The sequence below is a fragment of the Hippocampus comes genome, unplaced genomic scaffold (assembly GCF_001891065.2).
Source record: "Hippocampus comes isolate QL1 unplaced genomic scaffold, H_comes_QL1_v1.1 scaffold151, whole genome shotgun sequence".
NCBI lineage: Eukaryota > Metazoa > Chordata > Actinopteri > Syngnathiformes > Syngnathidae > Hippocampus > Hippocampus comes.
Window position 1 is genome coordinate 956,432 of NW_017805591.1, and position 14,489 is coordinate 970,920.

General features: G+C 42.0%; 2 protein-coding genes and 2 long non-coding RNA genes across 5 annotated transcripts in view; 2 read left to right on the forward strand and 2 right to left on the reverse strand.

Moving 5' to 3' along the window:
- Window positions 1-7,125, forward strand: part of LOC109522080 (vitellogenin-1-like) — a 16,439-nt gene extending 9,314 nt beyond the window's left edge. For both annotated transcript variants that reach the window (XM_019880354.1, XM_019880355.1), the window contains 13 exons: window positions 4,372-4,507; window positions 4,590-4,628; window positions 4,701-4,769; window positions 4,853-5,059; window positions 5,132-5,274; window positions 5,358-5,493; window positions 5,565-5,688; window positions 5,775-5,955; window positions 6,046-6,140; window positions 6,254-6,348; window positions 6,434-6,599; window positions 6,715-6,876; window positions 6,955-7,125. In XM_019880354.1, the coding sequence (XP_019735913.1) occupies window positions 4,372-4,507; window positions 4,590-4,628; window positions 4,701-4,769; window positions 4,853-5,059; window positions 5,132-5,274; window positions 5,358-5,493; window positions 5,565-5,688; window positions 5,775-5,955; window positions 6,046-6,140; window positions 6,254-6,348; window positions 6,434-6,599; window positions 6,715-6,876; window positions 6,955-7,055 (1,654 nt within the window). In that variant the 3' untranslated portion in view covers window positions 7,056-7,125. The remainder of the gene's footprint in view (window positions 1-4,371; window positions 4,508-4,589; window positions 4,629-4,700; window positions 4,770-4,852; window positions 5,060-5,131; window positions 5,275-5,357; window positions 5,494-5,564; window positions 5,689-5,774; window positions 5,956-6,045; window positions 6,141-6,253; window positions 6,349-6,433; window positions 6,600-6,714; window positions 6,877-6,954) is intronic.
- The window catches only part of LOC109522081 (vitellogenin-like), a 17,916-nt gene extending 3,461 nt beyond the window's left edge, over window positions 1-14,455 (forward strand). The window contains exons 8-11 of the mRNA XM_019880358.1: window positions 13,611-13,729; window positions 13,820-13,914; window positions 14,028-14,122; window positions 14,208-14,455. Of these exons, the coding sequence (XP_019735917.1) occupies window positions 13,611-13,729; window positions 13,820-13,914; window positions 14,028-14,122; window positions 14,208-14,423 (525 nt within the window). The 3' untranslated portion in view covers window positions 14,424-14,455. The remainder of the gene's footprint in view (window positions 1-13,610; window positions 13,730-13,819; window positions 13,915-14,027; window positions 14,123-14,207) is intronic.
- On the reverse strand, window positions 800-1,716 carry LOC109522083 (uncharacterized). Its single transcript, XR_002169498.1, has 2 exons — window positions 932-1,716; window positions 800-883 (listed from the first exon to the last, which is right to left on the reverse strand). It is a non-coding gene; the product is annotated as an uncharacterized LOC109522083 (long non-coding RNA).
- LOC109522082 (uncharacterized) lies at window positions 7,680-8,596 on the reverse strand. Its single transcript, XR_002169497.1, has 2 exons — window positions 7,812-8,596; window positions 7,680-7,763 (listed from the first exon to the last, which is right to left on the reverse strand). It is a non-coding gene; the product is annotated as an uncharacterized LOC109522082 (long non-coding RNA).
- Window positions 14,456-14,489: the final 34 nt, after the last annotated feature.

Genomic DNA, 14,489 nt, shown 5'->3' on the forward strand with positions numbered 1-14,489 from the left:
GCGTTTAACAAAACATTCAGAAGCAGAAGAATTCAACAGTTTCTTATATTGCCTTGATCTCTTGGTATGTGCAGATGCCGCCGTTATTCCTCAGGACTTTTACAACTACAGCGTGGATATGAGGGAAACAACCCAAGCCCATCTCGCTTGCAGCTGCACACCTCAGTGCGCATAACAACAATTACTCTGTCACTTTGTCTCAAAGTTCTCAATGTAATGTTCAATAAAGTCGCATCGCAAAATGATTTTCATGCTGTGGAGTCATCAATTTTCATGAATTTTCACGAGTCAATAGGCTGTTTGTACGGCCTCGAGGTCCGGGGCACAGGCAAACAAGATTGATCATAAAAAACAAGGTACAAATATAAAGATACCCCAGAACAGTCTGAAAAATATACTTCCCATATTTTGAAAAAGAATACAAAGGCTATTAATGGCAACAGCAACAACTACTCTCGATCTAAGACTGGAATCAGGTGGCACTTAATTTTCCAAGTAACTTTCCAAGTACAATTATTTCATTGTTTTGAGTTATTCATTAGGCAGATGCATTTGAACATTAGATATGCAAATACGACCGGTAGTGTATTGACACTTGCACTTTTAAACAATTCACATGCACAACCAGTCCAACTACGAGTATTAAGTAATAATCTCAGGGCATCATTCTGGTTTATTTTCTGTAGGCCACACAACTACTAAGAACATTTAAGATGAATATAAATAAATTTCTCCTGTAAAATAACTTCTACTAATCAGTGACCATCTCTGGATGCAAAAAGCCAAATTCAACAAGTTGTTCATGACATAAGCCAGCAGTTTTATTATTTTCATCTTGTCCACTTTGCACAAATTCTAATAAGTTAACATGGTAGAAAAAAAGCTGACATTGGTTTGTTTAATCACCTCGTGATTGCTGCAACTCTTTCACCAGACCTGCTGAAATGTCACATCATCACTGGTCACCCTGACCATCCAGAACAATGACAACACAACAAACTCCCAGCGTGTCCTTGTGTGAAACATGTCAACAAAGTTGGGAAGAGGCCCCAAAAATGTCAAATAAATAACAGTACACAAAACACATGGTTCGGTTTATGTGGTCATAGTTTTTTGGTACACGTTGACTGTTATTCAAATCAATGATAGGTAGTCAGGTTGAAACTGAAACAAAAGACAGGCTGAGGTTAAACGTAGGTGAGATTCTGGCTGTGAGATCAGAGGAGATATTCGTTCGAATGTGCTTTTCATTTTTTTTTGGCAAACAAAGTTCTCTTTTACAAATGCCTAAAACAAATACAGTAACTATTCAATGTCATAACTGTACAGTGGAATCTTTTGTGCACTCTGAGCACAAAAAGCCTATCAAAAAAATTATACCAAAAGCCAAATTAGCCAAAAGTATTTCTTTTAACAAAGACTTTTTAAGTAAAATAAACTAATAAATAAATAAACTGAAGCGCCAAACATCTGAAAGCAAACCAAATCAGCACAACATTAATTTCCTCCCTTTGTGGTGACTTGAAGCAGCGAGTCTTGTTTTCTGTCGGGCATGGCCGCTTGATTTGGGAAAACAAAGACCGCAGCCTGGCTCATTGCCACGATTGTATACACTAAACACCCCAAAAGTTCACATCCAAATTTAAAAAGGTTTTGCATTGTTAGGGAATTAAATGACTGAGGTACAGAAAATAAATTGATCACACCTAAAATTTAGGGAAGATTTGAATGAGGCAAAATGCTTTTTCTCTCAAATATATTGTTATAATCATTTGTTTCAGATGTACTGTAATTATTTTCTGTATAAAAATTTATTCGGTGTTCAAAAAGTCTTTTTTCAAACTTGAGTCTTGAAAAAGAAGGGGTCGTCTTATAATCAGGGCCGTCTTATATTCGGGCCAATACGGTACTCACCAAGTGCAAAACCAAGGTCCATAGGGGTCTACTGTATCGTTCACCGAATGGTTCCAAGTTTTACTCGCCCCTCCGGCCATCATATAAGAACAGGAAAGCTTGTTGGCCCGTGGCTGTTTGTTTTTTTTGAAATAGGCATATGGGGAAACACATTTCATACAGAAGTGTTTCAAAAATTTGTCTGCATTGAAATAGAAAAATTCACATTTCAGGTGTGAACACTCATCTCATAATCATCAGACAAAAAAAGGTTACTATCATATATGTCTACTGTGTCTCTAAACACAAAAAAAGAACATTCATTCGAATGACACCCATAACCAATGAGCCTTACATGGTTCTTTCTTGTACTGAACACCCCCAGGGCTCTAATATGATAGCCAAACAGTACAAGAGAAAACATTTTCCACAAAATCTCGATAGAAAACATCTGAATGAAAACAAAATGGCCACAACTGACCATATCATACAAAATACCTCCAACATCCATCCATCTTCAATTGCTTTTATCCTCCCTCGGGTCATGGGTCCCAAAAATCCTGAAGTCTCAATACTTTGGAATGCACTGTAGCTCAGTGCATGGACATCGGCCTTTATTCTCAGATAGAGACGTTGTTCCGTGTGAGCGTGAGGCTGCTGTGGTCCCCGCCGCTAATCCACCATTTGTGCTGCGCTGCCAAGAAGCTGGCATCACCCGCATCTTCGCTCCTCTTTGGTTTGGTGGAGCTGAAAATCACAACATCACCCACATAGGGAAATTCTACAGCCAACATGAAAAATCACTACCATAACACAGGTAAAAACATGTACCTGTTTTCACAGATGATGCTTAATGTGTGAAGCAGGTCCGATGTGGAGGATGATACACTTGGTGCACATCCAGGGGTGGGAGAGGTGACGGCCCTTTCAGGAAGCGATGCTCTACTGGGCTCTTTTTCAGCTACTGCAGAGATCAAGAAACAATATTGACCCTCACTAGGAAATTGCTTTATTGATCCCCGTTGAGAAAGTGGGCAGAACTGTGGTGACAATCAAATTAAATAATCAATGTGTGATTGTGAGCCGGAATGGTTGCGTGCCCCGCGATTGGCAAGCAACCAGTTCAGGGGTGTCCCCCACCTGCTGCCCGAAGACAGCTGGGATGAACTCCAGAGGATGAGCTGATTAGAAAATGGATGATGTCTTATACTGCCCCCTGGTGGCCAAAGGGCGCGCACCAGAATGATCAGTACAATGTGCAATGAAAGAGGAAAAAAGTCACTCACGTGTCTGAAAGGCACAGTGCGACTGTGGTTTCTTGGAGTCGGCAAAAGGGCTCGAGTTTAAAAACTGGTGTTTGAGCCACGTGGCGCGTTCTTCCTCAAAGGTCTTTCTCTGAAAGTACAAGATTAATAAGCAGCGTGATCAGCACAATACAACATCAACATGCATTTTGGTGGGCCCTTGATGGCGTTGGATTTCACAATCACCTCTTCACTCAGTCGGATTGCTGCCTCTGTGAAGTTCCTCCTCTCCCTCTCAAAACTCTTCCTCTGGCCCTCGAGGGTCTTCCACTCGTCTCGGAGACAATCTTTCTCCTGGAACATGTGGCAATCGGCCAGCATGGCGGACGTCTCCTCTTCACACTGAGCGCTCAGTTTCTGCTACCAGAGGAAAAGGGGGGCAAAAAGGCCACAGGACATTTACAGACATTATTTGACAGTCCTGCAACACACTGACACAATGAAATATTGTTTCTTACCTGCAGGAGGTGTTGCTGTTTCTGAATATAGTCTTTACACTGCCGGGCCTCGAGTCTTAGTTTGCCCATTTCCTTGGATGTGTCTTGGGGAACATTCTCAGTGTCTTCGCTGTCATCTGTCGAAGTCAACGACACACAAAGATCTTCACTTGTGCTGCTTGATTTCTTTGACCTCTAGTTTAATTCATCTTGGAAAATTCCATTTCCAACTTTGAGGGAACAGTTCAGGCCAGAGAAGACTACTTTCTTGTCCAACCAAAATATTGTCCCTCCTAGATGAACTGAACCCCCAAAAATCCTCGAGAGAACAATCTCTTTAAGTTTCCAGTATGTATAAATCTAAGTGTATGTTTTAAAAATCACTGACCTCATTTACTGCCAACCCTCCTAGTTACAGTACATATTTGGCATCTATAGCTGGCTATGCTAGTGAATGGTTAATAAGCCTGAAAATGCCACTCTCAATGTATTCTAATGATTACCAAATATAATGAATCGCATTATAAATTCAGTTGAAAACGTGAAGAGTTTGACTACCTCGGCTATCCAGTCTCTCAACGTGGGTCTTCAATTTTTTCAGCTGACGCCGAACACCGTTGGTCAACTTCTCCCGAGCGTGAACACTAAACAGCTCTACACTCTCCTTACAAGAATCAATCCCTTCTTCTTCCTCATCCGAGTCCACCTGTACCCCCCAAAAAAAGCAGCAGAAGGACCGTCAGCAAACGAAGCAGCAGCAGCAGCAGCAGCAGCAGACGCAGCAGGGTTGCTAAGAGCAGCTCTGCCTCCAGTTTGGAATCTCTCTTTAGCGCCAGCTCTCGTTCCTCCCGTTCCAGTCGTCGCACTTCAAAGGTAAAAACGTGTTAAAAACAGACTTTTTGGTTTGAGTGGACAACTGTGGAATTTCTGAATTGTTTTCATCTTTTCCTGATAGCGGGTTAACAAGCGCACCTTCCAGCAAAACCACAAGATGGTAAGTGAGCACGGTGCATGGGCACAATGATGAAGATCCAGATGTAATTCTCACCATCTTATGTTATTGCAGTTCCACGCTGGCTCGTCGTCTCAAAAGAGCAGAAGCAGTGCCTCAAGTTTCGAGGCCATCTACAACAAGGTGAAACTTTTGAAGCATGATGAGCATTCACACCTCAAATCCTTTGGCTAAATATTGTGGTTTTTGTTTGATTTTCTTCTCAGAACAAATTCCTTGGCACTGAAAATGCTCCTGCCTTTGCTGTCATCCTGCAAGCTGTGAGGACCGATGGCAAGCTCCAGGGATACCAAATCACTGGCTACGCAGACAAGACTAATGCTCGACTTCAGCTAATCCTGGCTGCCCTGGCTGCTGATAACAACTGGAGGCTCTGTGCTGATGGCGTTTTGCTCAGCAAGCACAAAGCCACTGTAAGAAAACTTCTCTTCCCACATTTCCAGTTCAGCATCAAAAGCTACATGCCATTTGTTGTGTCTTGAAAGGCCAAAATAGCTTGGGGACAGGCATGCAAACAGTATGACTTGACAGTCACCGCTGAGACTGGTCTACTTGGTCCAAGTCCAGCAGCTCGCCTCAGAATGACATGGAATCAACTGCCGGTTGTCTTCAAACGCTACGCAAAGAAGTATGCGAGCAACGCAAAGACTGTTTTTTTTTTTTTTTTGTCTATCCCCGTAAATATATCTGTTTTAAAATCTTCCACCACAGGGCGTATGACTACATTCCTGCTTACGTATTGGAAAGCTTCATCCGAAGCAGGGACAACAACAGTGTGGATCAGTTGTCATTCACAGTGGCCGCAACATCTGAAAGGACCTTGGATTTGATTTTCAAGACGCCAACAGTATGATCAGTGCAGCGGTTCTGATTCGTTTCAAAAGACGATTCCTCACAAGTGTACTCTTCTGTTTACAGCGCAGCATCTATAAACTGGCTTTGCGTCTCCCCCTTGCTTTGCCCTTGGATGAGATAACAGGACTCACGCCTTTTGATGACCTGGCTGATAAAGTCCGTTACTTGATCTCCAAGGCCGCAGCAGGTAGTATATAACAGTGCTTAAAAAAAACTTGCGCCGCGCAATACTTGTTCAGGTACCAAACTGTCTTCTATTCTTCTTCCATTCAGCCGAATGTAGTTCCATTCGAGACACCGTGACCACGTTCAACAACAGGAAGTACAAAAACGAGATGCCTCAGTATTGCTACCAAATTCTGGCTCAGGACTGCAGCGAGGAAATGAAGTTCATGGTCTTGTTGAGGAAGGATGATAACGTGCACAACCATATTAACGTTAAAATCGCTGACATGTAAGTTGAAATAAGAATAGGTTGCGCTAACTGAGCAATGATGATGCAAAAAAAAAAAAAACAAACCCAACCTTACTTTCACTTTCTTAGTGATATCGACCTGTACTTGAGGGACACTAATGTGGTTGTGAAGGTTAATGGAAGGGAGGTGCCTACCAGTCATCTGCCATATCAGCACCCAACAGGTTAGTCATCGTTATTACCGTGAACATTGTCACACTGCTGAAAGAACAAAAACTCTCCAATCCTTTCACTGCATTACCCATTGCAACAAGGGAATTCTCAATTGTGTTTCTAGCTAAAATTGAGATCAGACCAAACAAAGATGGCATCTCTGTCTACGCCCCGAGCCTGGGACTCCACGAAGTCTACTTTGACAAAAATTCTTGGAAGGTAGCTCATAGCTCATTTTAAGTTGATGATCACTAGATCTACTTTACAGATGACAAAAATGGTTGATTCCATTCTTTCCATGCAGATCAAAGTGGCGGACTGGATTAAGGGACAGACTTGTGGACTCTGCGGAAAGGCCGATGGTGAGATAAGACAGGAATACCGCACTTCCAACGGACGCGTGACGAAGAACGCCGTCAGCTTTGCTCATTCCTGGGTTCTGCCGGCTGAAAACTGCCGGGACACCACAGGTAACATGAAAGACTTGACAAGGACAGAATTTGGCCTGAATTCAAAATAAATCCCCTAAAACTAGAAGCGACAAGTGCAAGACGTGACTTTCACTTTTTTTTTTTTTTTTTGCAGAATGTCGCATGAAGGTCGAATCTGTGCAGCTGGAGAAGAAAACAAATGTCCAAGGTCAGGAGTCCAAATGTTTCTCTGTTGAGCCTGTACTGCGCTGCCTGCCCGGTTGCCTCCCTATCAAGACCACCGCCGTTACCGTTGGCTTCCATTGTCTGGCCAAAGGTGAGCGTTTAACAAAACATTCAGAAGCAGAAGAATTCAACAGTTTCTTATATTGCCTTGATCTCTTGGTATGTGCAGATGCCGCCGTTATTCCTCAGGACTTTTACAACTACAGCGTGGATATGAGGGAAACAACCCAAGCCCATCTCGCTTGCAGCTGCACACCTCAGTGCGCATAACAACAATTACTCTGTCACTTTGTCTCAAAGTTCTCAATGTAATGTTCAATAAAGTCGCATCGCAAAATGATTTTCATGCTGTGGAGTCATCAATTTTCATGAATTTTCACGAGTCAATAGGCTGTTTGTACGGCCTCGAGGTCCGGGGCACAGGCAAACAAGATTGATCATAAAAAACAAGGTACAAATATAAAGATACCCCAGAACAGTCTGAAAAATATACTTCCCATATTTTGAAAAAGAATACAAAGGCTATTAATGGCAACAGCAACAACTACTCTCGATCTAAGACTGGAATCAGGTGGCACTTAATTTTCCAAGTAACTTTCCAAGTACAATTATTTCATTGTTTTGAGTTATTCATTAGGCAGATGCATTTGAACATTAGATATGCAAATACGACCGGTAGTGTATTGACACTTGCACTTTTAAACAATTCACATGCACAACCAGTCCAACTACGAGTATTAAGTAATAATCTCAGGGCATCATTCTGGTTTATTTTCTGTAGGCCACACAACTACTAAGAACATTTAAGATGAATATAAATAAATTTCTCCTGTAAAATAACTTCTACTAATCAGTGACCATCTCTGGATGCAAAAAGCCAAATTCAACAAGTTGTTCATGACATAAGCCAGCAGTTTTATTATTTTCATCTTGTCCACTTTGCACAAATTCTAATAAGTTAACATGGTAGAAAAAAAGCTGACATTGGTTTGTTTAATCACCTCGTGATTGCTGCAACTCTTTCACCAGACCTGCTGAAATGTCACATCATCACTGGTCACCCTGACCATCCAGAACAATGACAACACAACAAACTCCCAGCGTGTCCTTGTGTGAAACATGTCAACAAAGTTGGGAAGAGGCCCCAAAAATGTCAAATAAATAACAGTACACAAAACACATGGTTCGGTTTATGTGGTCATAGTTTTTTGGTACACGTTGACTGTTATTCAAATCAATGATAGGTAGTCAGGTTGAAACTGAAACAAAAGACAGGCTGAGGTTAAACGTAGGTGAGATTCTGGCTGTGAGATCAGAGGAGATATTCGTTCGAATGTGCTTTTCATTTTTTTTTGGCAAACAAAGTTCTCTTTTACAAATGCCTAAAACAAATACAGTAACTATTCAATGTCATAACTGTACAGTGGAATCTTTTGTGCACTCTGAGCACAAAAAGCCTATCAAAAAAATTATACCAAAAGCCAAATTAGCCAAAAGTATTTCTTTTAACAAAGACTTTTTAAGTAAAATAAACTAATAAATAAATAAACTGAAGCGCCAAACATCTGAAAGCAAACCAAATCAGCACAACATTAATTTCCTCCCTTTGTGGTGACTTGAAGCAGCGAGTCTTGTTTTCTGTCGGGCATGGCCGCTTGATTTGGGAAAACAAAGACCGCAGCCTGGCTCATTGCCACGATTGTATACACTAAACACCCCAAAAGTTCACATCCAAATTTAAAAAGGTTTTGCATTGTTAGGGAATTAAATGACTGAGGTACAGAAAATAAATTGATCACACCTAAAATTTAGGGAAGATTTGAATGAGGCAAAATAGACTTGAAGCAGCGAGTCTTGTTTTCTGTCGGGCATGGCCGCTTGATTTGGGAAAACAAAGACCGCAGCCTGGCTCATTGCCACGATTGTATACACTAAACACCCCAAAAGTTCACATCCAAATTTAAAAAGGTTTTGCATTGTTAGGGAATTAAATGACTGAGGTACAGAAAATAAATTGATCACACCTAAAATTTAGGGAAGATTTGAATGAGGCAAAATGCTTTTTCTCTCAAATATATTGTTATAATCATTTGTTTCAGATGTACTGTAATTATTTTCTGTATAAAAATTTATTCGGTGTTCAAAAAGTCTTTTTTCAAACTTGAGTCTTGAAAAAGAAGGGGTCGTCTTATAATCAGGGCCGTCTTATATTCGGGCCAATACGGTACTCACCAAGTGCAAAACCAAGGTCCATAGGGGTCTACTGTATCGTTCACCGAATGGTTCCAAGTTTTACTCGCCCCTCCGGCCATCATATAAGAACAGGAAAGCTTGTTGGCCCGTGGCTGTTTGTTTTTTTTGAAATAGGCATATGGGGAAACACATTTCATACAGAAGTGTTTCAAAAATTTGTCTGCATTGAAATAGAAAAATTCACATTTCAGGTGTGAACACTCATCTCATAATCATCAGACAAAAAAAGGTTACTATCATATATGTCTACTGTGTCTCTAAACACAAAAAAAGAACATTCATTCGAATGACACCCATAACCAATGAGCCTTACATGGTTCTTTCTTGTACTGAACACCCCCAGGGCTCTAATATGATAGCCAAACAGTACAAGAGAAAACATTTTCCACAAAATCTCGATAGAAAACATCTGAATGAAAACAAAATGGCCACAACTGACCATATCATACAAAATACCTCCAACATCCATCCATCTTCAATTGCTTTTATCCTCCCTCGGGTCATGGGTCCCAAAAATCCTGAAGTCTCAATACTTTGGAATGCACTGTAGCTCAGTGCATGGACATCGGCCTTTATTCTCAGATAGAGACGTTGTTCCGTGTGAGCGTGAGGCTGCTGTGGTCCCCGCCGCTAATACACCATTTGTTAGATAGAGACGTTGTTCCGTGTGAGCGTGAGGCTGCTGTGGTCCCCGCCGCTAATCCACCATTTGTGCTGCGCTGCCAAGAAGCTGGCATCACCCGCATCTTCGCTCCTCTTTGGTTTGGTGGAGCTGAAAATCACAACATCACCCACATAGGGAAATTCTACAGCCAACATGAAAAATCACTACCATAACACAGGTAAAAACATGTACCTGTTTTCACAGATGATGCTTAATGTGTGAAGCAGGTCCGATGTGGAGGATGATACACTTGGTGCACATCCAGGGGTGGGAGAGGTGACGGCCCTTTCAGGAAGCGATGCTCTACTGGGCTCTTTTTCAGCTACTGCAGAGATCAAGAAACAATATTGACCCTCACTAGGAAATTGCTTTATTGATCCCCGTTGAGAAAGTGGGCAGAACTGTGGTGACAATCAAATTAAATAATCAATGTGTGATTGTGAGCCGGAATGGTTGCGTGCCCCGCGATTGGCAAGCAACCAGTTCAGGGGTGTCCCCCACCTGCTGCCCGAAGACAGCTGGGATGAACTCCAGAGGATGAGCTGATTAGAAAATGGATGATGTCTTATACTGCCCCCTGGTGGCCAAAGGGCGCGCACCAGAATGATCAGTACAATGTGCAATGAAAGAGGAAAAAAGTCACTCACGTGTCTGAAAGGCACAGTGCGACTGTGGTTTCTTGGAGTCGGCAAAAGGGCTCGAGTTTAAAAACTGGTGTTTGAGCCACGTGGCGCGTTCTTCCTCAAAGGTCTTTCTCTGAAAGTACAAGATTAATAAGCAGCGTGATCAGCACAATACAACATCAACATGCATTTTGGTGGGCCCTTGATGGCGTTGGATTTCACAATCACCTCTTCACTCAGTCGGATTGCTGCCTCTGTGAAGTTCCTCCTCTCCCTCTCAAAACTCTTCCTCTGGCCCTCGAGGGTCTTCCACTCGTCTCGGAGACAATCTTTCTCCTGGAACATGTGGCAATCGGCCAGCATGGCGGACGTCTCCTCTTCACACTGAGCGCTCAGTTTCTGCTACCAGAGGAAAAGGGGGGCAAAAAGGCCACAGGACATTTACAGACATTATTTGACAGTCCTGCAACACACTGACACAATGAAATATTGTTTCTTACCTGCAGGAGGTGTTGCTGTTTCTGAATATAGTCTTTACACTGCCGGGCCTCGAGTCTTAGTTTGCCCATTTCCTTGGATGTGTCTTGGGGAACATTCTCAGTGTCTTCGCTGTCATCTGTCGAAGTCAACGACACACAAAGATCTTCACTTGTGCTGCTTGATTTCTTTGACCTCTAGTTTAATTCATCTTGGAAAATTCCATTTCCAACTTTGAGGGAACAGTTCAGGCCAGAGAAGACTACTTTCTTGTCCAACCAAAATATTGTCCCTCCTAGATGAACTGAACCCCCAAAAATCCTCGAGAGAACAATCTCTTTAAGTTTCCAGTATGTATAAATCTAAGTGTATGTTTTAAAAATCACTGACCTCATTTACTGCCAACCCTCCTAGTTACAGTACATATTTGGCATCTATAGCTGGCTATGCTAGTGAATGGTTAATAAGCCTGAAAATGCCACTCTCAATGTATTCTAATGATTACCAAATATAATGAATCGCATTATAAATTCAGTTGAAAACGTGAAGAGTTTGACTACCTCGGCTATCCAGTCTCTCAACGTGGGTCTTCAATTTTTTCAGCTGACGCCGAACACCGTTGGTCAACTTCTCCCGAGCGTGAACACTAAACAGCTCTACACTCTCCTTACAAGAATCAATCCCTTCTTCTTCCTATCCGAGTCCACCTGGTACCCCCCAAAAAAACAAAATAAAAAAAACAAAACATCCTCTTTGATCAGTACAGCTTAGTGATCATTATACAGTTTATTGTGAGGATATATTCCCACTCACAATAAAGACAAGAAAAAAAAATTCATAATTATTTTTGCTCTCCCACACATGTTAAACACATAAACTCATCATAAACACACCCAAGCATAAGAAAATGCTCTTTTAAAACACATTGTAAACACATTTGAGCAAGCACGCAAAACTGCTAGGGTAAAACATATTTGGTGGGGTCAGACCAAAAGTCAAAATTTGGTCAGTTTCATAATTTTTTTCACCAATCGATGCTGTCGGTCAGTCCCCACACGGTGATGCAATTTTTTACAAACTCATGACCAATATACAGTAAGTGATGAAATCAGCTTGCTCTATTTGACGGTGCAAAGTTAAGAGCGCGTTTTTGGTTGTTTTCCTGAAAAGTGATGGTTTTGGAGTTGCGAGGTTTCTGACTGACATCAATGAAATATCAGTACTGTATGTATTGTAGTGTCTGTGTGTTAAAAACAGTATATGTCTTAAAAGGTGGGACCTGCTGGGGTAGCAGGTGATGTCAGTCAGTCTGCGTGCAAGTGTCTGGTTGTCTGTGACTCTCCTTTCCCACATCCGAGGGCATGACAGTACTTTGTACACGTATGCTGTAAAACTCTCGGAAAGCGCCATATATAGCGGGAGAACACTGTGTATCCTATCCGTTGATTGTGTTCTACCTACTTCTTGAGCACCGTTGTCCTGTTTGTCTCCGTTGACATTTGGCTTCCTGGAACTGAGAATGGCCACCATCTCTTTTTTCATCTGCTTCAAAACCTTTCTCAATTCAGCATTTTCTAGCAGTAGCTCCTTCTGCCTGCTCTCGTAGTCCCGAAGCAGAGTTTTGTACATCTCCCCCTCGTGCCTGCGGAGACAAACGCAAATCATCGAGTGCAAGCAATATGTTTGAACTGTTTGTTTTGGGTGAAAAAGACAACTTACTTTGCTACCGTCTTCTCAGTCTTCCAGAGGCTCCTCTTGCCGTCTGCCCTTCCAAGTTTATTTGACACGTCAATCGCTAAAAGCAACAGAAAGTCATCGTCAGCACATCATTAGTTCGTCGTACGATGATGGTGCAAATCAGGAAATCGAACCAAGTCTCTTCTCCTTTTTGTCGACCAGGAGCTGATTCAGTCTCTCTTTCAGTTTGTTTAATTCTCTCTCTTTTCTCTTCATTTCGTGATTGTACTGGCTAGCCCGGCTGGACACAATGTTCTGTAGCTTGTGAATCTGAAACAACAAAAATTGGAAGTGGTCAAGAACGCCGAGAAACTACAGTATGTACAATGCAAAACACATTTTGTAGTAGTCCATGTGTTTTGGCATGTGATTTTTTTTTTACAGGGCGTATGACTACATTCCTGCTTACGTATTGGAAAGCTTCATCCGAAGCAGGGACAACAACAGTGTGGATCAGTTGTCATTCACAGTGGCCGCAACATCTGAAAGGACCTTGGATTTGATTTTCAAGACGCCAACAGTATGATCAGTGCAGCGGTTCTGATTCGTTTCAAAAGACGATTCCTCACAAGTGTACTCTTCTGTTTACAGCGCAGCATCTATAAACTGGCTTTGCGTCTCCCCCTTGCTTTGCCCTTGGATGAGATAACAGGACTCACGCCTTTTGATGACCTGGCTGATAAAGTCCGTTACTTGATCTCCAAGGCCGCAGCAGGTAGTATATAACAGTGCTTAAAAAAAACTTGCGCCGCGCAATACTTGTTCAGGTACCAAACTGTCTTCTATTCTTCTTCCATTCAGCCGAATGTAGTTCCATTCGAGACACCGTGACCACGTTCAACAACAGGAAGTACAAAAACGAGATGCCTCAGTATTGCTACCAAATTCTGGCTCAGGACTGCAGCGAGGAAATGAAGTTCATGGTCTTGTTGAGGAAGGATGATAACGTGCACAACCATATTAACGTTAAAATCGCTGACATGTAAGTTGAAATAAGAATAGGTTGCGCTAACTGAGCAATGATGATGCAAAAAAAAAAAAACGTTCAACAACAGGAAGTACAAAAACGAGATGCCTCAGTATTGCTACCAAATTCTGGCTCAGGACTGCAGCGAGGAAATGAAGTTCATGGTCTTGTTGAGGAAGGATGATAACGTGCACAACCATATTAACGTTAAAATCGCTGACATGTAAGTTGAAATAAGAATAGGTTGCGCTAACTGAGCAATGATGATGCAAAAAAAAAAAAAACAAACCCAACCTTACTTTCACTTTCTTAGTGATATCGACCTGTACTTGAGGGACACTAATGTGGTTGTGAAGGTTAATGGAAGGGAGGTGCCTACCAGTCATCTGCCATATCAGCACCCAACAGGTTAGTCATCGTTATTACCGTGAACATTGTCACACTGCTGAAAGAACAAAAACTCTCCAATCCTTTCACTGCATTACCCATTGCAACAAGGGAATTCTCAATTGTGTTTCTAGCTAAAATTGAGATCAGACCAAACAAAGATGGCATCTCTGTCTACGCCCCGAGCCTGGGACTCCACGAAGTCTACTTTGACAAAAATTCTTGGAAGGTAGCTCATAGCTCATTTTAAGTTGATGATCACTAGATCTACTTTACAGATGACAAAAATGGTTGATTCCATTCTTTCCATGCAGATCAAAGTGGCGGACTGGATTAAGGGACAGACTTGTGGACTCTGCGGAAAGGCCGATGGTGAGATAAGACAGGAATACCGCACTTCCAACGGACGCGTGACGAAGAACGCCGTCAGCTTTGCTCATTCCTGGGTTCTGCCGGCTGAAAACTGCCGGGACACCACAGGTAACATGAAAGACTTGACAAGGACAGAATTTGGCCTGAATTCAAAATAAATCCCCTAAAAATAGAAGCGACAAGTGCAAGACGTGACTTTCACTTTTTTTTTTTTTTTTTTTTTT